Here is a 26835-nt window from a genome sequence, read left to right as displayed (position 1 = left end):
TTATCTTTATCTGAACTCTGGTGCATAGAAGTTTCTTATAAGTGTCTGGGGTAGCGCTAGCAATTTTTTTCGCTTAGCCAAATCACCACATTTTTGTCAATTTGTTACCAAAATGGTTATAATTTGGCTTAAACATGTCAAATCAAGCCCTTTTTCTTTAGCCAATTAAGTCAGTTTTAGCATTTGGCTAAATTGGCGAGTGCTAGCGCTACCCCAGAGTGTGCATGTTTGGCTGCATGCAAAGTGCAGTGTATTGTCACTCAAGTTCAAGATTCAACTATAATTTTGTGTCTCAAAACAATTGTTTAATCATACATTTCTTTTCAAACATCTTATATAATTTCAACAGATTTGTTTACTCCAAGAACTGATGCGCTGACCTTCAGCTTTTTAACAGGTCTTTCTGGGGAGACAGTTGTGTTTTGTTTGCTGACAGTTGCTTCTGCTCTTCCTTGACAATCAACAGGGCGATTTCCTGGGTTTTTATCAGTATTATTTCTATTTGATCTGGTCCGTACAGAATGAACTACACCAGAAACGGCAGGTTTCTGCTGATAGCTGGCAGGAAGGGTCACGTAGCTGCCATGGACTGGCAGACCAAGAAACTTATGTGTGAGATGAATGTCATGGAGACAGCCCAAGATGTCAAGTAAGAGGTTCTGCATCATCACAATATCATGAGATTTGGTTGAGTTTATGCGTCTTATTCAATGGATAAATTTTTCCAATCTTTTATAACCAATTTTTTTTTTTACTCTCATGGTGTTATATATTGTTTTGGAACATTTTACATTTTGTGCCAGTAGTCATCAGTTTAACAGTCTATTGAAAAATATTGGTAAGAGTTTGTCAAATGTAAACATAACAGGTGCCCTATTTATGAAAATCAGTTGAATAAAAAAGTGTTCAATAGGAATATTAAAAACTCTTTGAGAAAAAATATCTTCATAGATTTGTTTATTGATTAAGAAAGAAAAAAGAAAACCGTTGCCATAAAACATCATTTGTCTATGCCAAACTTCCCTTTTTTTTTCGTCCCAGTGATGTCCCTTTTTTTCATTCCAGTGATGGGTGATTGAGAAACCGCTTTCAACTTAGAATTGTGTCTTGGTATTATAAACAGCACAGAGAGTTTAATATGTTCACATTTCAGGTGGTTGCACATTGAGACCATGTTTGCAGTAGCTCAGAAACAGTGGACATATATCTATGATAACCAGGGGATAGAGCTGCACTGTTTGAAGGCTCTGGACTGTGTACTCAGAATGGAGTTTCTTCCTTACCATTTCCTTCTGGCGTCAGCTGTAAGTAGTGGGACTTTCAAGAATATCTCAATAAAGTGTGAAGAACATTTCATGTATTTTATGATTGTTTTTTACATAAATATTTATGATATGCCCTAAGCCTATACTTTCTTTGAGGAGCGGGGTACAGTCTCTTGAAATTAGCAGGAGCAAATAATTACTGCCAAGCAGTAGCAAGGTTATGATCATAACAAACCTGTTGATTTTAAAGCCCTATTCTAAACAAATTGATAAATATATTTGAGTTTATGTATAGTCTTTGGGGGAAGTATCAGATATTTTAAGAACATTAGTGCTGAGATAAAGTGTTTGAAATATTTGAACACACGCACTGAGAAAGCATTGTTATAAAAGATCTCTATTCAAGTTTAGGTTTTTTCCCAGCAGGCACTCAACGTTGATTCAACATTGAGGATAGGTTGAGATGATGTTGATCCATCAATATTGATAGATCAACAAGATCTCAACATTGAATCAACCTTTTCTTGTCAACCAATTGTCAATGTTGATGGATCAACAGGGTCTCAACATTGATTTAACCTTTCTTTGTCAATCAATTTTCAATGTTGATAGATCAACAGGATTTCAACATTGAATCAAACTTTTCTTGTCAACCAATTGTCAATGTTGATAGATCAACAGGGTCTCAACATTGATTTAACCTTTCTTTGTCAATCAATTTTCAATGTTGATAGATCAACAGGATTTCAACATTGAATCAAACTTTTCTTGTCAACCAATTGTCAATGTTGATAGATCAACAGGGTCTCAACATTGATTTAACCTTTCTTTGTCAATCAATTTTCAATGTTGATAGATCAACAGGATTTCAACATTGAATCAACCTGTGTTTGTAAACTCTTTGTCAATGTTGACATATCAACTGGATCTCAACATTGGGTCAACCTTAACTTTATTTATAACCTTAATCATAACCTTGATAATAGTTTTAAATGATTATCTCACTAGAGAGGTATGCATAGGGGTAATTACCCCTCATAAAACGCTTGTTTTACCCCCTTTTCATTAAAATTAATTTAGTGAAAAAAAGCGATCGTCATTTTTTTTTTTTAACTTTCCAGATTTGATGTTCAGGTTATCTTTAAGAAAAAGAAAAAAAAACATAGGGTCACCACCCTTACTTTATGGCAAATTGACAAAATTTACTCAAGGTTGAAGAAAAAGCTTGAAAAAGCCAAAAATGCCTGTTTTTCTGGAAATTCAAGTTAGCTGTGAGAAAAAATTAGACTGGTGACCCTTTGTTTTTGTATTCTTAAAATTATCTTAACTACCTGATGTGACGTTATAATTATTTTAGTAAAGCTAATTTGTTGTTTAATTTTTATGAGTAATTACCGTATGTGCCTGCATACTTGTATAATGTAAATTAAGTGCGGGACTGTTATTAAGTGCGAGACTCCGGATAACATAACTGATGCAACACGTGAGTGTGGACAGTGTGTAACACTTTTACAGTACAAAAACTGTACTTTATTAACAGTACTCTGTGAGGCCACACTATCAGGAGGATCGTTCAACAGATAAGGACATGGAAAACGGTGACATTGCGTCTTCAAAACCCCACACTATCAGGAGGAACGTTCAACAGAAAAGGACTCGTAAAACTGTGACATTGCGTATTCAAAACTTAACTGTCTACGAATCTGTTAGAATTTAACTGTATTTGACAAATGTTAAAGTTTATGCAACATGATAGTATTACATGTAGTTAGTGTATGTAGTGTATGTTCGTTGTTTGTAATATATTATATTCATAGTTAAATTAGTTGTTGTTTGTGTTTTTTTATGTTCGGGCTGTTTTGGTCCGTAACACTGAGCATCAAACTGGAAAGTTTAAAAAGAATCTGACGACCCATAGGTGGATACAGGGGCCGGTCCCGGGGTCTGACCCCCCCCCCCCCCCCTTTTCTTTCGGAATTACCTTTTTTTGTAGGTAATTTTCCTTATTTCCCCCCTTTTCAGATCTGAGTCTTTTTATTTCAAGAAATGCTTGATATCTTGGAGAACACCTTCAGCCATCAGGCAAATTTCAATCAAATATCCTGATAGCCTAATTGATATATCAACGTTAATTCAATTTTTAAATTCAACTTAATTTGAAAATTGATTCAACATTGAAGTATCAATGTTGATTCAACATTGATACCTCAAGGTTGATTCAACCTTGATGGTTCAACGTTGATTCAACTTTCATAGTCAACGTCATATCAACATAGTTTCAACGTTGACCGTCAACATTGATTCAACATTGATACCTCAAGGTTGATTCAACCTTGATGGTTCAACGTTGAGTCAACTTTCATAGTCAACGTCATATCAACATAGTTTCAACATTGACCATCAACGTTGATTCAACATTGATACCTCAAGGTTGATTCAACCTTGATGGTTCAACGTTGAGTCAACTTTCATAGTCAACGTCATATCAACATAGTTTCAACATTGACCATCAACGTTGATTCAACATTGATACCTCAAGGTTGATTCAACCTTGATGGTTCAACGTTGAGTCAACTTTCATAGTCAACGTCATATCAACATAGTTTCAATGTTGACCATCAACGTTGATTCAACATTGATACCTCACTTTATCTACAACGTGATTGCTCCGTCACATGACGATAGTTAAAAACTGACAGAAAACTTCTCATAACCCACCAACAACTTGAGAAACTAGTGAAAATTTTAATAATGTGATGATGACTTAAGTCGAGGATTGGTAAGAGGCCTTTATGACAGATTGAGACCATTTTCCTCCCATGTACAATGGCACACACACACACACACACACACACACACACACACACTTCTGATTACCTGGCACAACAAATCAAAGTACTGGCCGACCACACATTCTCCCAGAGTGCACCTGTTATCCCTTTCTTGACTGAAACATTCCCCTTGTAAAGACCATTCTCTAAGCTCCTCCACCTGAAGTACGCAATTATGCAAGTGATAATAAATATTTATTTTATCATCTCCATTTACAATATTAATCTACAATCAGTTATCTTACTCCTAGTTGTGGACTCACATTGCAAGTGCTGCAATTAAATACTAATATTTTAAGAACAAATTCCTCAAAGTAACTGTTAAGCACACAGGACATTTATTCTATTTAATTATGTACATAGTGTGTACAAAAAGGGTAACAAGATTGTGCATGTGTGCATGTTTACACAGTGCATTAAATTCAACGGAGATACAAAAAGGAGACTAGGTGAATATAACACATAACATAACAAAAGATAACATTACAATACCAAAATCACATTTAATCACCTTAAGGCTGCTCATAATTACACACATACCTTCAGCCTGTCTTGGTCAGTCAGAGTGTACCCCCTGGTGGTGGACTTAGGTTCAATGGGATCCTCCAGGTCAGCAGAGAAAACAATACAGGAGAAGCCTGGCCCGTTCTGTCCTTGTAATTCCCCATTAAAAGTCCCAATCTGCAACGGACACAAATGTTTACTGGGCATATAAAGTATAGAGCAAGCAATCATATTTTGAGCTTTTCTGATCACATTAGCACACTCTGAATGTTTTCTTTTCATACATGTTAAAAATTATTGGGTCTGGCTAAAGCATACATTAAGAATTTTGTATTTTCAATTGATTTTCATTTTCATTTTTTGATTTTTTTATCTAAATACAGAAATCATTTGTCAAAAGCTACCCAAACTGAGTTGAGAAACCATGAAATATCAAAATGTTTTAAATGTCTTCATAAAAACATGCTGACAAATGTTTCCAACAACCTGCACAAAGCATGAATATAACAGACATTAATCCACCAAGAAAAAAAAAATTAAATCAATACTGGATGATGTTTTAATGAGATAAAGGAGTATTGTCATAATATACACAACAGTCTCACTACCTTCAGTCTATGCATCCTGACTATTTCTCCCTCAGTCTGGACAGGCGGTAAATCTGTAGCGCTCTTTGCAAACAAAATGCATTTGATTTTCTCCTTGTCTGCTAGAGATGGATCCACCAAGGAAAGTACCATGTAGTAGTCTGAATAGCATAAGATAAGTCTGTTTGTCCAAAACTGTGAAACCCACTTCACACACTACATGTATGTCTGTTGATTAATAAAAGACTGAGGACAGTGTTTTTGCTATTACCATAAATTAAGTATCTTCCCTGCAACTAGACAAAGGTATGTTTTAAATTGCTGATTCCAAAAAATCTTTAAATTACACTAACCAAAAGGAACCTACAATCTTTCAAGTAAATAATTTATGCATTATCTTAGCACAAACTGCATTCCTGTAAGAAAAATCTAGCCACAGAAACAAGGCACAAAAACAAAGATGACACCTAAGTTCCAGGAGCATTAGATCCCCTAAAAGTGGAGAGATAAACGTCTCTTGTTTGCCACTTCATTGTATGGATCTTCCAGTGAATCAATGTTCCATTTTTTTAGAACGGCATATCTTCAATTTGGGATTAACTGTATTATAAACTTTACCTGAACCTCGTGTCTTAGTGGGTGGTTTGAAAAACTTGACCACGGCGTAAACATCCACTGTGGCTCCTCTGGTCAGTTTACTCAGAGGGACGTACGTGTACTTCCTGTTCGTTTCACCAACCTGGAACCACAGGACACAAGAATACATGTTAAATTTAACCTCAAATTACAGAGTTCCACAAAAATAAATATCAACATTCTTCTAAATGAATTATCTTTATCTGAACTCTGGTGCATAGAAGTTTCTTATAAGTGTCTGGGGTAGCGCTAGCAATTTTTTTCGCTTAGCCAAATCACCACATTTTTGTCAATTTGTTACCAAAATGGTTATAATTTGGCTTAAACATGTCAAATCAAGCCCTTTTTCTTTAGCCAATTAAGTCAGTTTTAGCATTTGGCTAAATTGGCGAGTGCTAGCGCTACCCCAGAGTGTGCATGTTTGGCTGCATGCAAAGTGCAGTGTATTGTCACTCAAGTTCAAGATTCAACTATAATTTTGTGTCTCAAAACAATTGTTTAATCATACATTTCTTTTCAAACATCTTATATAATTTCAACAGATTTGTTTACTCCAAGAACTGATGCGCTGACCTTCAGCTTTTTAACAGGTCTTTCTGGGGAGACAGTTGTGTTTTGTTTGCTGACAGTTGCTTCTGCTCTTCCTTGACAATCAACAGGGCGATTTCCTGGGTTTTTATCAGTATTATTTCTATTTGATCTGGTCCGTACAGAATGAACTACACCAGAAACGGCAGGTTTCTGCTGATAGCTGGCAGGAAGGGTCACGTAGCTGCCATGGACTGGCAGACCAAGAAACTTATGTGTGAGATGAATGTCATGGAGACAGCCCAAGATGTCAAGTAAGAGGTTCTGCATCATCACAATATCATGAGATTTGGTTGAGTTTATGCGTCTTATTCAATGGATAAATTTTTCCAATCTTTTATAACCAATTTTTTTTTTTACTCTCATGGTGTTATATATTGTTTTGGAACATTTTACATTTTGTGCCAGTAGTCATCAGTTTAACAGTCTATTGAAAAATATTGGTAAGAGTTTGTCAAATGTAAACATAACAGGTGCCCTATTTATGAAAATCAGTTGAATAAAAAAGTGTTCAATAGGAATATTAAAAACTCTTTGAGAAAAAATATCTTCATAGATTTGTTTATTGATTAAGAAAGAAAAAAGAAAACCGTTGCCATAAAACATCATTTGTCTATGCCAAACTTCCCTTTTTTTTTCGTCCCAGTGATGTCCCTTTTTTTCATTCCAGTGATGGGTGATTGAGAAACCGCTTTCAACTTAGAATTGTGTCATGGTATTATAAACAGCACAGAGAGTTTAATATGTTCACATTTCAGGTGGTTGCACATTGAGACCATGTTTGCAGTAGCTCAGAAACAGTGGACATATATCTATGATAACCAGGGGATAGAGCTGCACTGTTTGAAGGCTCTGGACTGTGTACTCAGAATGGAGTTTCTTCCTTACCATTTCCTTCTGGCGTCAGCTGTAAGTAGTGGGACTTTCAAGAATATCTCAATAAAGTGTGAAGAACATTTCATGTATTTTATGATTGTTTTTTACATAAATATTTATGATATGCCCTAAGCCTATACTTTCTTTGAGGAGCGGGGTACAGTCTCTTGAAATTAGCAGGAGCAAATAATTACTGCCAAGCAGTAGCAAGGTTATGATCATAACAAACCTGTTGATTTTAAAGCCCTATTCTAAACAAATTGATAAATATATTTGAGTTTATGTATAGTCTTTGGGGGAAGTATCAGATATTTTAAGAACATTAGTGCTGAGATAAAGTGTTTGAAATATTTGAACACACGCACTGAGAAAGCATTGTTATAAAAGATCTCTATTCAAGTTTAGGTTTTTTCCCAGCAGGCACTCAACGTTGATTCAACATTGAGGATAGGTTGAGATGATGTTGATCCATCAATATTGATAGATCAACAAGATCTCAACATTGAATCAACCTTTTCTTGTCAACCAATTGTCAATGTTGATGGATCAACAGGGTCTCAACATTGATTTAACCTTTCTTTGTCAATCAATTTTCAATGTTGATAGATCAACAGGATTTCAACATTGAATCAAACTTTTCTTGTCAACCAATTGTCAATGTTGATAGATCAACAGGGTCTCAACATTGATTTAACCTTTCTTTGTCAATCAATTTTCAATGTTGATAGATCAACAGGATTTCAACATTGAATCAAACTTTTCTTGTCAACCAATTGTCAATGTTGATAGATCAACAGGGTCTCAACATTGATTTAACCTTTCTTTGTCAATCAATTTTCAATGTTGATAGATCAACAGGATTTCAACATTGAATCAACCTGTGTTTGTAAACTCTTTGTCAATGTTGACATATCAACTGGATCTCAACATTGGGTCAACCTTAACTTTATTTATAACCTTAATCATAACCTTGATAATAGTTTTAAATGATTATCTCACTAGAGAGGTATGCATAGGGGTAATTACCCCTCATAAAACGCTTGTTTTACCCCCTTTTCATTAAAATTAATTTAGTGAAAAAAAGCGATCGTCATTTTTTTTTTTTAACTTTCCAGATTTGATGTTCAGGTTATCTTTAAGAAAAAGAAAAAAAAACATAGGGTCACCACCCTTACTTTATGGCAAATTGACAAAATTTACTCAAGGTTGAAGAAAAAGCTTGAAAAAGCCAAAAATGCCTGTTTTTCTGGAAATTCAAGTTAGCTGTGAGAAAAAATTAGACTGGTGACCCTTTGTTTTTGTATTCTTAAAATTATCTTAACTACCTGATGTGACGTTATAATTATTTTAGTAAAGCTAATTTGTTGTTTAATTTTTATGAGTAATTACCGTATGTGCCTGCATACTTGTATAATGTAAATTAAGTGCGGGACTGTTATTAAGTGCGAGACTCCGGATAACATAACTGATGCAACACGTGAGTGTGGACAGTGTGTAACACTTTTACAGTACAAAAACTGTACTTTATTAACAGTACTCTGTGAGGCCACACTATCAGGAGGATCGTTCAACAGATAAGGACATGGAAAACGGTGACATTGCGTCTTCAAAACCCCACACTATCAGGAGGAACGTTCAACAGAAAAGGACTCGTAAAACTGTGACATTGCGTATTCAAAACTTAACTGTCTACGAATCTGTTAGAATTTAACTGTATTTGACAAATGTTAAAGTTTATGCAACATGATAGTATTACATGTAGTTAGTGTATGTAGTGTATGTTCGTTGTTTGTAATATATTATATTCATAGTTAAATTAGTTGTTGTTTGTGTTTTTTTATGTTCGGGCTGTTTTGGTCCGTAACACTGAGCATCAAACTGGAAAGTTTAAAAAGAATCTGACGACCCATAGGTGGATACAGGGGCCGGTCCCGGGGTCTGACCCCCCCCCCCCCCCTTTTCTTTCGGAATTACCTTTTTTTGTAGGTAATTTTCCTTATTTCCCCCCTTTTCAGATCCGAGTCTTTTTATTTCAAGAAATGCTTGATATCTTGGAGAACACCTTCAGCCATCAGGCAAATTTCAATCAAATATCCTGATAGCCTAATTGATATATCAACGTTAATTCAATTTTTAAATTCAACTTAATTTGAAAATTGATTCAACATTGAAGTATCAATGTTGATTCAACATTGATACCTCAAGGTTGATTCAACCTTGATGGTTCAACGTTGATTCAACTTTCATAGTCAACGTCATATCAACATAGTTTCAACGTTGACCGTCAACATTGATTCAACATTGATACCTCAAGGTTGATTCAACCTTGATGGTTCAACGTTGAGTCAACTTTCATAGTCAACGTCATATCAACATAGTTTCAACATTGACCATCAACGTTGATTCAACATTGATACCTCAAGGTTGATTCAACCTTGATGGTTCAACGTTGAGTCAACTTTCATAGTCAACGTCATATCAACATAGTTTCAACATTGACCATCAACGTTGATTCAACATTGATACCTCAAGGTTGATTCAACCTTGATGGTTCAACGTTGAGTCAACTTTCATAGTCAACGTCATATCAACATAGTTTCAATGTTGACCATCAACGTTGATTCAACATTGATACCTCACTTTATCTACAACGTGATTGCTCCGTCACATGACGATAGTTAAAAACTGACAGAAAACTTCTCATAACCCACCAACAACTTGAGAAACTAGTGAAAATTTTAATAATGTGATGATGACTTAAGTCGAGGATTGGTAAGAGGCCTTTATGACAGATTGAGACCATTTTCCTCCCATGTACAATGGCACACACACACACACACACACACACACACACACACACACTTCTGATTACCTGGCACAACAAATCAAAGTACTGGCCGACCACACATTCTCCCAGAGTGCACCTGTTATCCCTTTCTTGACTGAAACATTCCCCTTGTAAAGACCATTCTCTAAGCTCCTCCACCTGAAGTACGCAATTATGCAAGTGATAATAAATATTTATTTTATCATCTCCATTTACAATATTAATCTACAATCAGTTATCTTACTCCTAGTTGTGGACTCACATTGCAAGTGCTGCAATTAAATACTAATATTTTAAGAACAAATTCCTCAAAGTAACTGTTAAGCACACAGGACATTTATTCTATTTAATTATGTACATAGTGTGTACAAAAAGGGTAACAAGATTGTGCATGTGTGCATGTTTACACAGTGCATTAAATTCAACGGAGATACAAAAAGGAGACTAGGTGAATATAACACATAACATAACAAAAGATAACATTACAATACCAAAATCACATTTAATCACCTTAAGGCTGCTCATAATTACACACATACCTTCAGCCTGTCTTGGTCAGTCAGAGTGTACCCCCTGGTGGTGGACTTAGGTTCAATGGGATCCTCCAGGTCAGCAGAGAAAACAATACAGGAGAAGCCTGGCCCGTTCTGTCCTTGTAATTCCCCATTAAAAGTCCCAATCTGCAACGGACACAAATGTTTACTGGGCATATAAAGTATAGAGCAAGCAATCATATTTTGAGCTTTTCTGATCACATTAGCACACTCTGAATGTTTTCTTTTCATACATGTTAAAAATTATTGGGTCTGGCTAAAGCATACATTAAGAATTTTGTATTTTCAATTGATTTTCATTTTCATTTTTTGATTTTTTTATCTAAATACAGAAATCATTTGTCAAAAGCTACCCAAACTGAGTTGAGAAACCATGAAATATCAAAATGTTTTAAATGTCTTCATAAAAACATGCTGACAAATGTTTCCAACAACCTGCACAAAGCATGAATATAACAGACATTAATCCACCAAGAAAAAAAAAATTAAATCAATACTGGATGATGTTTTAATGAGATAAAGGAGTATTGTCATAATATACACAACAGTCTCACTACCTTCAGTCTATGCATCCTGACTATTTCTCCCTCAGTCTGGACAGGCGGTAAATCTGTAGCGCTCTTTGCAAACAAAATGCATTTGATTTTCTCCTTGTCTGCTAGAGATGGATCCACCAAGGAAAGTACCATGTAGTAGTCTGAATAGCATAAGATAAGTCTGTTTGTCCAAAACTGTGAAACCCACTTCACACACTACATGTATGTCTGTTGATTAATAAAAGACTGAGGACAGTGTTTTTGCTATTACCATAAATTAAGTATCTTCCCTGCAACTAGACAAAGGTATGTTTTAAATTGCTGATTCCAAAAAATCTTTAAATTACACTAACCAAAAGGAACCTACAATCTTTCAAGTAAATAATTTATGCATTATCTTAGCACAAACTGCATTCCTGTAAGAAAAATCTAGCCACAGAAACAAGGCACAAAAACAAAGATGACACCTAAGTTCCAGGAGCATTAGATCCCCTAAAAGTGGAGAGATAAACGTCTCTTGTTTGCCACTTCATTGTATGGATCTTCCAGTGAATCAATGTTCCATTTTTTTAGAACGGCATATCTTCAATTTGGGATTAACTGTATTATAAACTTTACCTGAACCTCGTGTCTTAGTGGGTGGTTTGAAAAACTTGACCACGGCGTAAACATCCACTGTGGCTCCTCTGGTCAGTTTACTCAGAGGGACGTACGTGTACTTCCTGTTCGTTTCACCAACCTGGAACCACAGGACACAAGAATACATGTTAAATTTAACCTCAAATTACAGAGTTCCACAAAAATAAATATCAACATTCTTCTAAATGAATTATCTTTATCTGAACTCTGGTGCATAGAAGTTTCTTATAAGTGTCTGGGGTAGCGCTAGCAATTTTTTTCGCTTAGCCAAATCACCACATTTTTGTCAATTTGTTACCAAAATGGTTATAATTTGGCTTAAACATGTCAAATCAAGCCCTTTTTCTTTAGCCAATTAAGTCAGTTTTAGCATTTGGCTAAATTGGCGAGTGCTAGCGCTACCCCAGAGTGTGCATGTTTGGCTGCATGCAAAGTGCAGTGTATTGTCACTCAAGTTCAAGATTCAACTATAATTTTGTGTCTCAAAACAATTGTTTAATCATACATTTCTTTTCAAACATCTTATATAATTTCAACAGATTTGTTTACTCCAAGAACTGATGCGCTGACCTTCAGCTTTTTAACAGGTCTTTCTGGGGAGACAGTTGTGTTTTGTTTGCTGACAGTTGCTTCTGCTCTTCCTTGACAATCAACAGGGCGATTTCCTGGGTTTTTATCAGTATTATTTCTATTTGATCTGGTCCGTACAGAATGAACTACACCAGAAACGGCAGGTTTCTGCTGATAGCTGGCAGGAAGGGTCACGTAGCTGCCATGGACTGGCAGACCAAGAAACTTATGTGTGAGATGAATGTCATGGAGACAGCCCAAGATGTCAAGTAAGAGGTTCTGCATCATCACAATATCATGAGATTTGGTTGAGTTTATGCGTCTTATTCAATGGATAAATTTTTCCAATCTTTTATAACCAATTTTTTTTTTTACTCTCATGGTGTTATATATTGTTTTGGAACATTTTACATTTTGTGCCAGTAGTCATCAGTTTAACAGTCTATTGAAAAATATTGGTAAGAGTTTGTCAAATGTAAACATAACAGGTGCCCTATTTATGAAAATCAGTTGAATAAAAAAGTGTTCAATAGGAATATTAAAAACTCTTTGAGAAAAAATATCTTCATAGATTTGTTTATTGATTAAGAAAGAAAAAAGAAAACCGTTGCCATAAAACATCATTTGTCTATGCCAAACTTCCCTTTTTTTTTCGTCCCAGTGATGTCCCTTTTTTTCATTCCAGTGATGGGTGATTGAGAAACCGCTTTCAACTTAGAATTGTGTCATGGTATTATAAACAGCACAGAGAGTTTAATATGTTCACATTTCAGGTGGTTGCACATTGAGACCATGTTTGCAGTAGCTCAGAAACAGTGGACATATATCTATGATAACCAGGGGATAGAGCTGCACTGTTTGAAGGCTCTGGACTGTGTACTCAGAATGGAGTTTCTTCCTTACCATTTCCTTCTGGCGTCAGCTGTAAGTAGTGGGACTTTCAAGAATATCTCAATAAAGTGTGAAGAACATTTCATGTATTTTATGATTGTTTTTTACATAAATATTTATGATATGCCCTAAGCCTATACTTTCTTTGAGGAGCGGGGTACAGTCTCTTGAAATTAGCAGGAGCAAATAATTACTGCCAAGCAGTAGCAAGGTTATGATCATAACAAACCTGTTGATTTTAAAGCCCTATTCTAAACAAATTGATAAATATATTTGAGTTTATGTATAGTCTTTGGGGGAAGTATCAGATATTTTAAGAACATTAGTGCTGAGATAAAGTGTTTGAAATATTTGAACACACGCACTGAGAAAGCATTGTTATAAAAGATCTCTATTCAAGTTTAGGTTTTTTCCCAGCAGGCACTCAACGTTGATTCAACATTGAGGATAGGTTGAGATGATGTTGATCCATCAATATTGATAGATCAACAAGATCTCAACATTGAATCAACCTTTTCTTGTCAACCAATTGTCAATGTTGATGGATCAACAGGGTCTCAACATTGATTTAACCTTTCTTTGTCAATCAATTTTCAATGTTGATAGATCAACAGGATTTCAACATTGAATCAAACTTTTCTTGTCAACCAATTGTCAATGTTGATAGATCAACAGGGTCTCAACATTGATTTAACCTTTCTTTGTCAATCAATTTTCAATGTTGATAGATCAACAGGATTTCAACATTGAATCAAACTTTTCTTGTCAACCAATTGTCAATGTTGATAGATCAACAGGGTCTCAACATTGATTTAACCTTTCTTTGTCAATCAATTTTCAATGTTGATAGATCAACAGGATTTCAACATTGAATCAACCTGTGTTTGTAAACTCTTTGTCAATGTTGACATATCAACTGGATCTCAACATTGGGTCAACCTTAACTTTATTTATAACCTTAATCATAACCTTGATAATAGTTTTAAATGATTATCTCACTAGAGAGGTATGCATAGGGGTAATTACCCCTCATAAAACGCTTGTTTTACCCCCTTTTCATTAAAATTAATTTAGTGAAAAAAAGCGATCGTCATTTTTTTTTTTTAACTTTCCAGATTTGATGTTCAGGTTATCTTTAAGAAAAAGAAAAAAAAACATAGGGTCACCACCCTTACTTTATGGCAAATTGACAAAATTTACTCAAGGTTGAAGAAAAAGCTTGAAAAAGCCAAAAATGCCTGTTTTTCTGGAAATTCAAGTTAGCTGTGAGAAAAAATTAGACTGGTGACCCTTTGTTTTTGTATTCTTAAAATTATCTTAACTACCTGATGTGACGTTATAATTATTTTAGTAAAGCTAATTTGTTGTTTAATTTTTATGAGTAATTACCGTATGTGCCTGCATACTTGTATAATGTAAATTAAGTGCGGGACTGTTATTAAGTGCGAGACTCCGGATAACATGAACTGATGCAACACGTGAGTGTGGACAGTGTGTAACACTTTTACAGTACAAAAACTGTACTTTATTAACAGTACTCTGTGAGGCCACACTATCAGGAGGATCGTTCAACAGATAAGGACATGGAAAACGGTGACATTGCGTCTTCAAAACCCCACACTATCAGGAGGAACGTTCAACAGAAAAGGACTCGTAAAACTGTGACATTGCGTATTCAAAACTTAACTGTCTACGAATCTGTTAGAATTTAACTGTATTTGACAAATGTTAAAGTTTATGCAACATGATAGTATTACATGTAGTTAGTGTATGTAGTGTATGTTCGTTGTTTGTAATATATTATATTCATAGTTAAATTAGTTGTTGTTTGTGTTTTTTTATGTTCGGGCTGTTTTGGTCCGTAACACTGAGCATCAAACTGGAAAGTTTAAAAAGAATCTGACGACCCATAGGTGGATACAGGGGCCGGTCCCGGGGTCTGACCCCCCCCCCCTTTTCTTTCGGAATTACCTTTTTTTGTAGGTAATTTTCCTTATTTCCCCCCTTTTCAGATCTGAGTCTTTTTATTTCAAGAAATGCTTGATATCTTGGAGAACACCTTCAGCCATCAGGCAAATTTCAATCAAATATCCTGATAGCCTAATTGATATATCAACGTTAATTCAATTTTTAAATTCAACTTAATTTGAAAATTGATTCAACATTGAAGTATCAATGTTGATTCAACATTGATACCTCAAGGTTGATTCAACCTTGATGGTTCAACGTTGATTCAACTTTCATAGTCAACGTCATATCAACATAGTTTCAACGTTGACCGTCAACATTGATTCAACATTGATACCTCAAGGTTGATTCAACCTTGATGGTTCAACGTTGAGTCAACTTTCATAGTCAACGTCATATCAACATAGTTTCAACATTGACCATCAACGTTGATTCAACATTGATACCTCAAGGTTGATTCAACCTTGATGGTTCAACGTTGAGTCAACTTTCATAGTCAACGTCATATCAACATAGTTTCAACATTGACCATCAACGTTGATTCAACATTGATACCTCAAGGTTGATTCAACCTTGATGGTTCAACGTTGAGTCAACTTTCATAGTCAACGTCATATCAACATAGTTTCAATGTTGACCATCAACGTTGATTCAACATTGATACCTCACTTTATCTACAACGTGATTGCTCCGTCACATGACGATAGTTAAAAACTGACAGAAAACTTCTCATAACCCACCAACAACTTGAGAAACTAGTGAAAATTTTAATAATGTGATGATGACTTAAGTCGAGGATTGGTAAGAGGCCTTTATGACAGATTGAGACCATTTTCCTCCCATGTACAATGGCACACACACACACACACACACACACACACACACACACACTTCTGATTACCTGGCACAACAAATCAAAGTACTGGCCGACCACACATTCTCCCAGAGTGCACCTGTTATCCCTTTCTTGACTGAAACATTCCCCTTGTAAAGACCATTCTCTAAGCTCCTCCACCTGAAGTACGCAATTATGCAAGTGATAATAAATATTTATTTTATCATCTCCATTTACAATATTAATCTACAATCAGTTATCTTACTCCTAGTTGTGGACTCACATTGCAAGTGCTGCAATTAAATACTAATATTTTAAGAACAAATTCCTCAAAGTAACTGTTAAGCACACAGGACATTTATTCTATTTAATTATGTACATAGTGTGTACAAAAAGGGTAACAAGATTGTGCATGTGTGCATGTTTACACAGTGCATTAAATTCAACGGAGATACAAAAAGGAGACTAGGTGAATATAACACATAACATAACAAAAGATAACATTACAATACCAAAATCACATTTAATCACCTTAAGGCTGCTCATAATTACACACATACCTTCAGCCTGTCTTGGTCAGTCAGAGTGTACCCCCTGGTGGTGGACTTAGGTTCAATGGGATCCTCCAGGTCAGCAGAGAAAACAATACAGGAGAAGCCTGGCCCGTTCTGTCCTTGTAATTCCCCATTAAAAGTCCCAATCTGCAACGGACACAAATGTTTACTGGGCATATAAAGTATAGAGCAAGCAATCATATTTTGAGCTTGCACACTCTGAATGTTTTCTTTTCATACATGTTAAAAATTATTGGGTCTGGCTAAAGCATACATTAAGAATTTTGTATTTTCAATTGATTTTCATTTTCATTTTTTGATTTTTTTATCTAAATACAGAAATCATTTGTCAAAAGCTACCCAAACTGAGTTGAGAAACCATGAAATATCAAAATGTTTTAAATGTCTTCATAAAAACATGCTGACAAATGTTTCCAACAACCTGCACAAAGCATGAATATCTATAACAGACATTAATCCACCAAGAAAAAAAAAATTAAATCAATACTGGATGATGTTTTAATGAGATAAAGGAGTATTGTCATAATATACACAACAGTCTCACTACCTTCAGTCTATGCATCCTGACTATTTCTCCCTCAGTCTGGACAGGCGGTAAATCTGTAGCGCTCTTTGCAAACAAAATGCATTTGATTTTCTCCTTGTCTGCTAGAGATGGATCCACCAAGGAAAGTACCATGTAGTAGTCTGAATAGCATAAGATAAGTCTGTTTGTCCAAAACTGTGAAACCCACTTCACACACTACATGTATGTCTGTTGATTAATAAAAGACTGAGGACAGTGTTTTTGCTATTACCATAAATTAAGTATCTTCCCTGCAACTAGACAAAGGTATGTTTTAAATTGCTGATTCCAAAAAATCTTTAAATTACACTAACCAAAAGGAACCTACAATCTTTCAAGTAAATAATTTATGCATTATCTTAGCACAAACTGCATTCCTGTAAGAAAAATCTAGCCACAGAAACAAGGCACAAAAACAAAGATGACACCTAAGTTCCAGGAGCATTAGATCCCCTAAAAGTGGAGAGATAAACGTGTCTTGTTTGCCACTTCATTGTATGGATCTTCCAGTGAATCAATGTTCCATTTTTTTAGAACGGCATATCTTCAATTTGGGATTAACTGTATTATAAACTTTACCTGAACCTCGTGTCTTAGTGGGTGGTTTGAAAAACTTGACCACGGCGTAAACATCCACTGTGGCTCCTCTGGTCAGTTTACTCAGAGGGACGTACGTGTACTTCCTGTTCGTTTCACCAACCTGGAACCACAGGACACAAGAATACATGTTAAATTTAACCTCAAATTACAGAGTTCCACAAAAATAAATATCAACATTCTTCTAAATGAATTATCTTTATCTGAACTCTGGTGCATAGAAGTTTCTTATAAGTGTCTGGGGTAGCGCTAGCAATTTTTTTCGCTTAGCCAAATCACCACATTTTTGTCAATTTGTTACCAAAATGGTTATAATTTGGCTTAAACATGTCAAATCAAGCCCTTTTTCTTTAGCCAATTAAGTCAGTTTTAGCATTTGGCTAAATTGGCGAGTGCTAGCGCTACCCCAGAGTGTGCATGTTTGGCTGCATGCAAAGTGCAGTGTATTGTCACTCAAGTTCAAGATTCAACTATAATTTTGTGTCTCAAAACAATTGTTTAATCATACATTTCTTTTCAAACATCTTATATAATTTCAACAGATTTGTTTACTCCAAGAACTGATGCGCTGACCTTCAGCTTTTTAACAGGTCTTTCTGGGGAGACAGTTGTGTTTTGTTTGCTGACAGTTGCTTCTGCTCTTCCTTGACAATCAACAGGGCGATTTCCTGGGTTTTTATCAGTATTATTTCTATTTGATCTGGTCCGTACAGAATGAACTACACCAGAAACGGCAGGTTTCTGCTGATAGCTGGCAGGAAGGGTCACGTAGCTGCCATGGACTGGCAGACCAAGAAACTTATGTGTGAGATGAATGTCATGGAGACAGCCCAAGATGTCAAGTAAGAGGTTCTGCATCATCACAATATCATGAGATTTGGTTGAGTTTATGCGTCTTATTCAATGGATAAATTTTTCCAATCTTTTATAACCAATTTTTTTTTTTACTCTCATGGTGTTATATATTGTTTTGGAACATTTTACATTTTGTGCCAGTAGTCATCAGTTTAACAGTCTATTGAAAAATATTGGTAAGAGTTTGTCAAATGTAAACATAACAGGTGCCCTATTTATGAAAATCAGTTGAATAAAAAAGTGTTCAATAGGAATATTAAAAACTCTTTGAGAAAAAATATCTTCATAGATTTGTTTATTGATTAAGAAAGAAAAAAGAAAACCGTTGCCATAAAACATCATTTGTCTATGCCAAACTTCCCTTTTTTTTTCGTCCCAGTGATGTCCCTTTTTTTCATTCCAGTGATGGGTGATTGAGAAACCGCTTTCAACTTAGAATTGTGTCATGGTATTATAAACAGCACAGAGAGTTTAATATGTTCACATTTCAGGTGGTTGCACATTGAGACCATGTTTGCAGTAGCTCAGAAACAGTGGACATATATCTATGATAACCAGGGGATAGAGCTGCACTGTTTGAAGGCTCTGGACTGTGTACTCAGAATGGAGTTTCTTCCTTACCATTTCCTTCTGGCGTCAGCTGTAAGTAGTGGGACTTTCAAGAATATCTCAATAAAGTGTGAAGAACATTTCATGTATTTTATGATTGTTTTTTACATAAATATTTATGATATGCCCTAAGCCTATACTTTCTTTGAGGAGCGGGGTACAGTCTCTTGAAATTAGCAGGAGCAAATAATTACTGCCAAGCAGTAGCAAGGTTATGATCATAACAAACCTGTTGATTTTAAAGCCCTATTCTAAACAAATTGATAAATATATTTGAGTTTATGTATAGTCTTTGGGGGAAGTATCAGATATTTTAAGAACATTAGTGCTGAGATAAAGTGTTTGAAATATTTGAACACACGCACTGAGAAAGCATTGTTATAAAAGATCTCTATTCAAGTTTAGGTTTTTTAAAATGTTTGTTTGTTTGTTTTAGAATGCCAAGGGCTATCTTTCCTACCTGGATGTGTCTATTGGCCAGAAAGTAGCTGGATTCCAAACCCGTGCACCTTGGTCGCCTTGACGTCATGTGCCAGAATCCCCACAATGCAATCATACATCTGGGCCACGCTGGAGGTAATGCAGTCAACTTTGGGATTCTCAACCCATTAGCATATATCATAGCTTTTTATGTGAATGTTTAAATAATACCTGTATGTAATCTTAGATCTTTGTGCATGGTTAAGTAAGCAGAGGTTGTTTACCAAAATTTAAAGTAACTGTTGGTTTGTAAGCACTTATTCCAGATTTCATATCTCCATTTCAAGTGCATAGATTATTTTGGAAAGATTAAAACACTGCAGCATTTGAAACACCATACCATGGAGTGTTCAAATGGGAAAAGAGTTTTGGTTTTAAAAATCGGAAATAATTTCAGGCACAGTTTCCCTGTGGTCCCCCAATGTGAAGGAACCTCTGGTGAAGATGTTGTGTCATGGTGGGGGAGTGAGATCTGTGGCTGTCAATAACAAAGGAATGTAAGTTGTGTTTATGTAATTTTGTACCTTTTTCTACACAACCACCCTATTATGGATGTGAATACAATCTTGTAAAGGAGGCCAACTAGTCCTGTTGATAGCTATAAAATATAAAGTATACAGTATTTTCCAAGTTATATTTAGAAACAAAAAAGCAAACTTTAATTTGCTGTTTTTAATGAAAAAAAATTACCTTGTCTCAACTAGTGCTGGACTTGCCTTGTTGATAATTCTTATAAGGCCAGTGTGGCGCATTTACAGCCAATATAAATTCAGTGATGGACAAAACAGTGTAAGTATGAAAATTACTCCAATTAAATATCTGATGGTCTTAATAAACCTTGAAACTTACGAATATATGAAAAATTATTAATATGTGTAATCCTGTAGCTACATGGCCACATCTGGTGTGGACAGATATCTGAAGATCTGGGACATGAGGATGTTCAAACCTCTCCAAAACTACAGGATATCTGCTGGGGCCGGCCATCTTGCCTTCAGTCAGAAAGATGTCCTCGCAGCTGGCATAGGGAATGTTGTAGAGGTATCAGGTTTTTCCTACTTTTTTATGCGGCACACGTCTACAGCTCGTTCATTTTATTTTCTTCTGCAGTTTTGCAAATCTAGGCCATTTTTGTAGAGGGTTCTATTAGGTGCAAACCTTAAGCTTGTAATTTGAAACTAACATTGACACATTAACTCTGATGAATATTTTAGAGGAATGGCATACGGTTAGGTGAAGCATTGATGTTTCTTCCATCCTGTTAGAACATCCCCTCCTCCCCATTTACCCTAGAAGTTGATGGTTTGCCTAGGTACATTTTAACATCTGGCTGTGGTCTTACTCATACATTCCGTATAATTTTTTTCACAGGTGTACCAGGACTGTTGTAGACACACCATGACAAAGCCATACCTGTCTCACAGACTGAGGAGTCCTGTGGCCAACCTGCAGTTCTGTCCGTATGAAGATGTCCTTGGAGTGGGACATGGGAACGGCTTCTCTAGTTTACTTGTGCCAGGTAAAGTGGTGGATTAGTAGAAATTAGTGGCAATGCTAGACTTAATAAGTGTGTGTGTGTGTGTGTGTGTGTGTGTGTGTGTGTGTGAGAGAGAGAGGGAGGGAGGGAAGAGTTTTTCTAATTTAAAGTAATTCAATTGAATCTACTGTTGCTGTATTTATAAGGGATTGTCAACAAAGCAATAGTTACCAAGCATGTATCAAGAAAAGTTGATGAACCAAATGTTTATTATTATATCTTACCCCCAGGTGCTGGAGAGGCCAATTATGATGCTCTGGAGACCAACCCATACCAAACAAAACAACAGAGAAGGCAGGCTGAAGTTAAAATGTTGCTGGAAAAGGTATGACGGGGACAGAGATGTTTTTTTTTTTTTTTTTTTGTGCTGGTTTTCCTGTTTATCCTTCTTAGCTTTCCAATTTTATTACTAATTTTTTCTATATTTGTGGGAACTTTCGTATAGTGTATAGAGATAGTTACAGGGTTAGTGGTGTTGTTATCAGTGCTGGGTGGGATGGAGTTTTCGTAAACCCTGAGTTATTCCTGCTCCAAAAATCAATTGTTGAGAGCTCTTGAGTTATTAATTTTTTCACATTCTTGCTCTGAGATTTAGCCAGGAATTTGTTCAAGACAGTGCTCTGGAAAACAACAATGTGTGTAGTAAATTGTTGTTTTTGTGGCAAAGTCATTCAGACAAACAACATTTATTGTATTGATTTAGTAACATGTATTATTTTTGCTAAACTACAAACAAGTTGGGTTTTCATTTCAGATACAACCAGATATGATCAGTTTGGATACGGGTGCTCTGGGGAAAATTGACACTAAAACTCTCCAGGAAAAAATTGAAGAGAGGAACAAACTTCTTGTAAGTGTTTACATGTGTATTTAAGGTCTAACCATCAAGGTAATGAGACCATGCAGGATGAGTAAAGTGTCTGTGGATGGTTAAAGAATTAAACTTTTTGTACTTTACCCCCAGTTATTTCTTACAGTGAAATTATGTACATTTTATATTGCCCTTGCTCTTTTTTATGCTGAACTTTTTTGTAAAAAAAAAAGTGACATTTGAAAAATTTCAGTTCATCATTGTTATTCGCAATGCAGTTGTAAAGCTTACTATATTTGTTATATTTCCAATAGTTCCTGAAGCCCCAGAAAATAGACTTTGAACCAAAATACAAAATGAAAGGCAAAAGTAAAGGAAAGAAGCACATACAGAGGAAGAAGGGTGTCATGGAACAGGAGAAGAAAGAGACAATCAGAGAAATTGTACAGCTTCGGCAAGAAGATAAGAGAGAAAAACTTAAAAATGATAAACGTTACTTTGGACCAAAAAGTGTTCTTGATAGATTTAAGAAAAAAAGTGAGGCAACATGATGGGTTATGTACCAAAAAATGTAAAAATCTTTTTTATTTACGGTTCATTTTTATTTATAACTTAACACATGGGTTAACTCATAAAAATAAACAATACTTTTTGCCTATTGTTGTATAAATGTGGTCTTTCTATCTGTAAACTTCTCGTAACTTTGGCATGCATTTTGTTACATGTGAATATAAAATGTGATGCTGTCTTCAGTCTTTTATAAACAACTTATATTAATAACATTCTGATCAGCTCATAAACCTGCATGTTGGAGTTAATCTGCTGTATTCTAAACATCAAACACATTTGTTAATATAAGCTGCACAGAGAGGGGATTACTGTAATAAAACTAGATATATGTTCAACATCTGGCTGTGGTCTTACTCATACATTCCGTATAATTTTTTTCACAGGTGTACCAGGACACCTGTGAAGTAAATGATACTGAAGATATAAAAACCAAGGTGATTCTGAACAGCTCATAGCTGACAATGCGCCAGTCAGAGTCCCGTCTTCCATCTCAGGCTACACAAATAATGCTAAAAAATTACAAACAGTCCAATGCCAAAGTAGTATCAAATATGTGATAAAGCCGTTCTCCGTTTAGACCATTGTATGACAGCAGACAACATTCCAGCCATGGTTTTTGCTCACTTCTTCCTGGCCTTGGGGACAATTCCTTTAACTGTCCTTCCACAAACCTCACTCCATCCTCCTGCCAGATGAGTGTTTCAGGAGAAATGTCATTCAGGAAAGTGACCTAACGAATAACAGGAAATAGAATACTTTTTATCCATTTCATTGATAGAATTATGTACTATAAAATGGCTGAACAGATATATTGCTTAAATATTTATTTGTTTCATTTGACATACATACCAGGAAAAAAAGTAATTGCATTTCAAACCCCCCCCCCCCTCCCCTCCCAAAAAAAATAAATGCTCTTTAAACCAAATAAAGCATATATCACCAATGGTCATATAACACATTTTTCACTCAATGAACCCTTACTGCATGCTGCTTCCAGATTCTGGCCACCAGCCAGCCAGTCCCATCCTCCAGTAAAAACTCCATCATGTACACATATTCAAGCTCCTGCCCATTGACCACTACCTGACCATCTGTGCTGGTCACTTCAGTCCCGGCACTGGTCACCCTGGTTACTGACCACTCGGAACTGGTTGCTGCTGAGATTGACCTTTGGTCACACTGAGGACAGGAATAGTAAGGAACTTTATCCTGTACTCTGCTGGGAACGTGCTCCGTAAGCCATTTGGAGTCTGGAACTGCCCTGGTGGAAATAAGTGCAAGTAGTTTACACAGAAAAAGTGAAAGTGAAAGTAGAAACCACTTGACAGTGCCCAGAAGTGCTCCTTTACACTGGCATCTTTATATACAGCTTCAAATTCACTAATGAATGGTATTTTTATACAGCTTGAAACTGACTTCATTTCTATTAAAAATGACACGGGTCAAGAGGTGTGCTTCACAAGAAAACTTTAGACAGAAAGTGGGTCCTAACTTTGAAAACAAAAACAGGCACAATATTACATTTCATTGGACTACTGGTGTTGCCGATCTATCTGTGCTCAAATAAAACCAATTTCATAAATCTTTTTTATTTTTTTAGTGTGTGTGTGTAGGAGAGAGAGAGATAGAGAGAGATGACCCAGTTTTTCCAGACTCCACATACTTACAAGTAATGGCACATAGGGCACGTCAGTCGTATGTATGGAGGCTGCTTGGGTTGGTAGTCCAGGACCTGGGCAAGAACTCGGAACGTGTGGGGAACGCTGTGATGTAAGACTTCTTGTATTGTGGAGATTTCTAAGTGATGGTGCCCGTTGATAACTGAAACGTCAAATAGACATTTATTTGCCATTCAATGACTATTTCAAAATTAAAGATGACAAAAGATGTCTATGTGGTGCCCCTTTTTAAGTTTATTTGGAAATTATTCAATTTATCAAAGTGCCATGTACTTTTACATTATGCTTTAAAGGTAAAATGTAGGAAAATGTATTTTATTTCAGAATTTTCAGATGGGCAGACAAAGCTTTGCTAAATGTATTAAACAAACGTAATACATATATTAAAAAAAATTAAAATATACGTCAGAGACCAATTTTAATACCTGATGCAGTTTTCAAAAGGCATCTGTCCACTTTCCTAGCCTGGTTTGGTGTTTTTCTTGGACTATAGGGGGCACCACCAGCCTGGACACCTCCCACTGTGTCTTTGCCACTAGGACTGCTGTTCAAATCAAGAGACTCGCTCTCATCAATTATGACTACATTTTCTACTCTTGGTTCCGTAGAATGTCCAATACTATGTTCTGCCCTGCTTGACCTCTGGTCTGCTGTGTCTCTACTTTTTCTTGGGCTTTTTGAAACTCCTTTGGATGTACTGGGTTGGGGAAAACTAGGTAATATCACATTTCTGCTGAACATACTGTTAGAGTTTTTGTTTGCTGTCTCCCCCATCTTTCCAGGGCTTGTGGACTTACCCGTAGAAGTACTTGGCTGAGGATTATTGGGACTACCAGGTGCCCCCTCATCTTGCAGCTGAGGACAAACCTGAAAATAGACTCAAATGTCCATATCACTTTCTTCATGCCTGCTTTGAATCAATACCATTGCACAAATCATATTACAACATATTGCTCCAAAAACCTAGTGTACAAATAAAAAATCAGTTAAAGACAGTCTCAGCGCGTTAGACCCTTAAAATAGCACGAAAATGAATTTTCCTGATAAACTCACCAATTTCCCCATAATGACCAAGGTATATCCTATCCAAAACCGTTCAGAAAATGAAGCTACCTAATACCGTTTTTAAGTTCCATTAAATAATAAAAGACGACTCGTCTTAAATACTCAGCTACCACCTCACAGTACGGCTTCAGAACGCGCAATTTCTCGCTAAGTCTCGCGCTTTACTATGAATGAAGTACTACGGCTGAGACCCGGATGTTACTATTTGGCGCCAAAACAGCAAACATGGCTCAGACGCGCGTCAAGTCTGACGAGACAAAAGGGGGCGAAAGAAAATAGCCACTCCAGTTCGAAAGATACGAAATAAAATTAGAGACAGACGAAGAAGCACTCAGACTGTGTATGTTGGGAGGGAGGTGGGGATGTGGAGGACATTTAAAGCTGAGTTAGGACTCACATACGAGGCAATGGCGAAACTACTCCTCGACACGTGAGTATGCGCTTCACAGGTCTCAAGTGTGTCTGATTATCATATTATCCTGTTCACAATAAATGACAATATTTGTGCTCATACAAAGTTGGTTACGTGTATAAGAGCGTTTTGGGCTTTACGTTTTCTGTTTTTGATCGGTACATGTACCGAAAAGATGGACAGGCGGCACTTACGTGTCTGACAAGTTTCGCTGTGTAGTCGTGACGTCTATCTCATTCTGACTGAAGCCTGCTGTGATTGGTCGTAAGCGTGGGAAAATCGAGGTCGTGACCTTGAGCCGGAAGTACTTCTGGCTGTGCTCCGAAATCATGATAAATAGTTTTCGTTTTCTAATTCTTTATTCTAGTTGTCTTAACAGGACTTTTGTGACCCAGACTTATTCATATAATGATTAAGTGCAAGTTTTTCTAACCACCAGGCAAATCAGCCAAAAAGCGGCAAGGTGGGGTTCTCACAGAATACACTCATTCTGCCCACAGTTAATCACCTTTGTGACCTAAATTAAACTGTAAAATATTAAAGCTTTCCGTTGCGTTATTGTCGAGATACAGCCACATGCATATTTCACTGCCTCGCGTGGCTCCCGTCTCACTTTTCAGCTGTGTGAGTGGTGTATTTTTCACCGAAGTTTGCTTCACAAATGTGCATCAAGTGATCAATGCATTACTTCGGTCAATACCACAATTGAAAGATAGATATATAATCTTTATAACGACAGAGATTTATATCATAAATCCGTTGCTATGGTTACAAACTACCGAGGTTATTTGAGGTCACTTGATGACTGCCGCAGACACCCACCCTGTCAATAGCCTTATATCTCCACTAGTAGAGCACCTTAGATAATATCACTGATATTTACTTAAAATATGGACAAGGGGCCTACCATAAATCAAAACACTGGCGTGGCCTTTTCCCTACAAATTTTGCAACAGCGACGCAAATTCTTCTA

At 36.1% G+C, this 26835-nt stretch overlaps 4 protein-coding genes across 6 annotated transcripts in view; 2 read left to right on the top strand and 2 right to left on the bottom strand.

Moving 5' to 3' along the window:
* Window positions 1-26835, bottom strand: part of LOC106158238 (uncharacterized) — a 61152-nt gene that overhangs the window by 12542 nt on the left and 21775 nt on the right. Inside the window, exons 12-23 of the mRNA XM_087008632.1 lie at window positions 17827-17947; window positions 17230-17369; window positions 16668-16808; window positions 16174-16287; window positions 11823-11943; window positions 11226-11365; window positions 10654-10794; window positions 10160-10273; window positions 5806-5926; window positions 5209-5348; window positions 4637-4777; window positions 4143-4256 (exon numbers count right to left, since the gene is read on the bottom strand). Coding sequence (XP_086864758.1) covers window positions 4143-4256; window positions 4637-4777; window positions 5209-5348; window positions 5806-5926; window positions 10160-10273; window positions 10654-10794; window positions 11226-11365; window positions 11823-11943; window positions 16174-16287; window positions 16668-16808; window positions 17230-17369; window positions 17827-17947 — 1548 coding nt within the window. The remainder of the gene's footprint in view (window positions 1-4142; window positions 4257-4636; window positions 4778-5208; window positions 5349-5805; window positions 5927-10159; window positions 10274-10653; window positions 10795-11225; window positions 11366-11822; window positions 11944-16173; window positions 16288-16667; window positions 16809-17229; window positions 17370-17826; window positions 17948-26835) is intronic.
* On the top strand, window positions 262-15121 carry LOC106161921 (WD repeat-containing protein 46-like). 2 transcript variants are annotated; one of them, XR_015333454.1, is made up of 4 exons: window positions 262-649; window positions 1154-6665; window positions 7170-12682; window positions 13187-15121. XR_015333454.1 is itself a non-coding variant. In XM_087008638.1 (2 exons), the coding sequence occupies exons 1-2, from the start codon at window positions 12555-12557 to the stop codon at window positions 13434-13436; spliced, it is 378 nt and encodes a 125-aa protein (XP_086864764.1). In that variant the 5' UTR covers window positions 12295-12554; the 3' UTR covers window positions 13437-15121. The 2 variants fall into 2 exon arrangements, 1 of the variants encoding a protein (XP_086864764.1); XM_087008638.1 differs by lacking the exons at window positions 262-649; window positions 1154-6665 and having other exon boundaries at window positions 12295-12682.
* On the top strand, window positions 18544-22794 carry LOC147763220 (WD repeat-containing protein 46-like; the record flags this gene model as incomplete). The annotated part of the gene is given in 10 exon segments (XM_087007668.1): window positions 18544-18686; window positions 19191-19341; window positions 19745-19819; window positions 19821-19884; window positions 20186-20285; window positions 20676-20829; window positions 21160-21307; window positions 21556-21650; window positions 22080-22175; window positions 22451-22794. Coding segments are annotated over 10 exon segments (1263 nt in total), but the record flags the coding sequence as incomplete, so codon positions are not given.
* On the bottom strand, window positions 22717-26787 carry LOC147763219 (protection of telomeres protein 1-like). 2 transcript variants are annotated; one of them, XM_087008637.1, is made up of 5 exons: window positions 26770-26787; window positions 24811-25252; window positions 24374-24527; window positions 23688-23967; window positions 22717-23436 (listed from the first exon to the last, which is right to left on the bottom strand). In XM_087008637.1, exons 1-5 carry the CDS (start codon window positions 26770-26772, stop codon window positions 23224-23226), a joined length of 1092 nt encoding a protein of 363 aa, XP_086864763.1. In that variant the 5' UTR covers window positions 26773-26787; the 3' UTR covers window positions 22717-23223. The 2 variants fall into 2 exon arrangements, with proteins under 2 accessions (XP_086864763.1, XP_086864762.1); XM_087008636.1 differs by lacking the exon at window positions 26770-26787 and adding an exon at window positions 25439-25741.

This window comes from Lingula anatina, chromosome 3 (assembly GCF_051362555.1).
Source record: "Lingula anatina isolate TDL-2025a chromosome 3, LinAna3.0, whole genome shotgun sequence".
Lineage (NCBI taxonomy): Eukaryota > Metazoa > Brachiopoda > Lingulata > Lingulida > Lingulidae > Lingula > Lingula anatina.
This window is presented reverse-complemented; position numbering and strand designations above follow the sequence as displayed.

Bases quoted from the DNA above. Each gene is read 5' to 3' on its own strand.
- LOC106161921 (XM_087008638.1), top strand. From the start codon at position 12,555: ATGAACTACACCAGAAACGGCAGGTTTCTGCTGATAGCTGGCAGGAAG. The intron at 12,683-13,186 runs GTAAGAGGTTCT...TTCACATTTCAG, and splicing joins GAGACAGCCCAAGATGTCAA to GTGGTTGCACATTGAGACCA.
- LOC147763219 (XM_087008636.1), bottom strand. The intron at 23,968-24,373 runs GTAAGTATGTGG...TATTTCCACCAG, and splicing joins TGCCCTATGTGCCATTACTT to GGCAGTTCCAGACTCCAAAT. The intron at 23,437-23,687 runs GTAAGGGTTCAT...GTTATTCGTTAG, and splicing joins GAATCTGGAAGCAGCATGCA to GTCACTTTCCTGAATGACAT.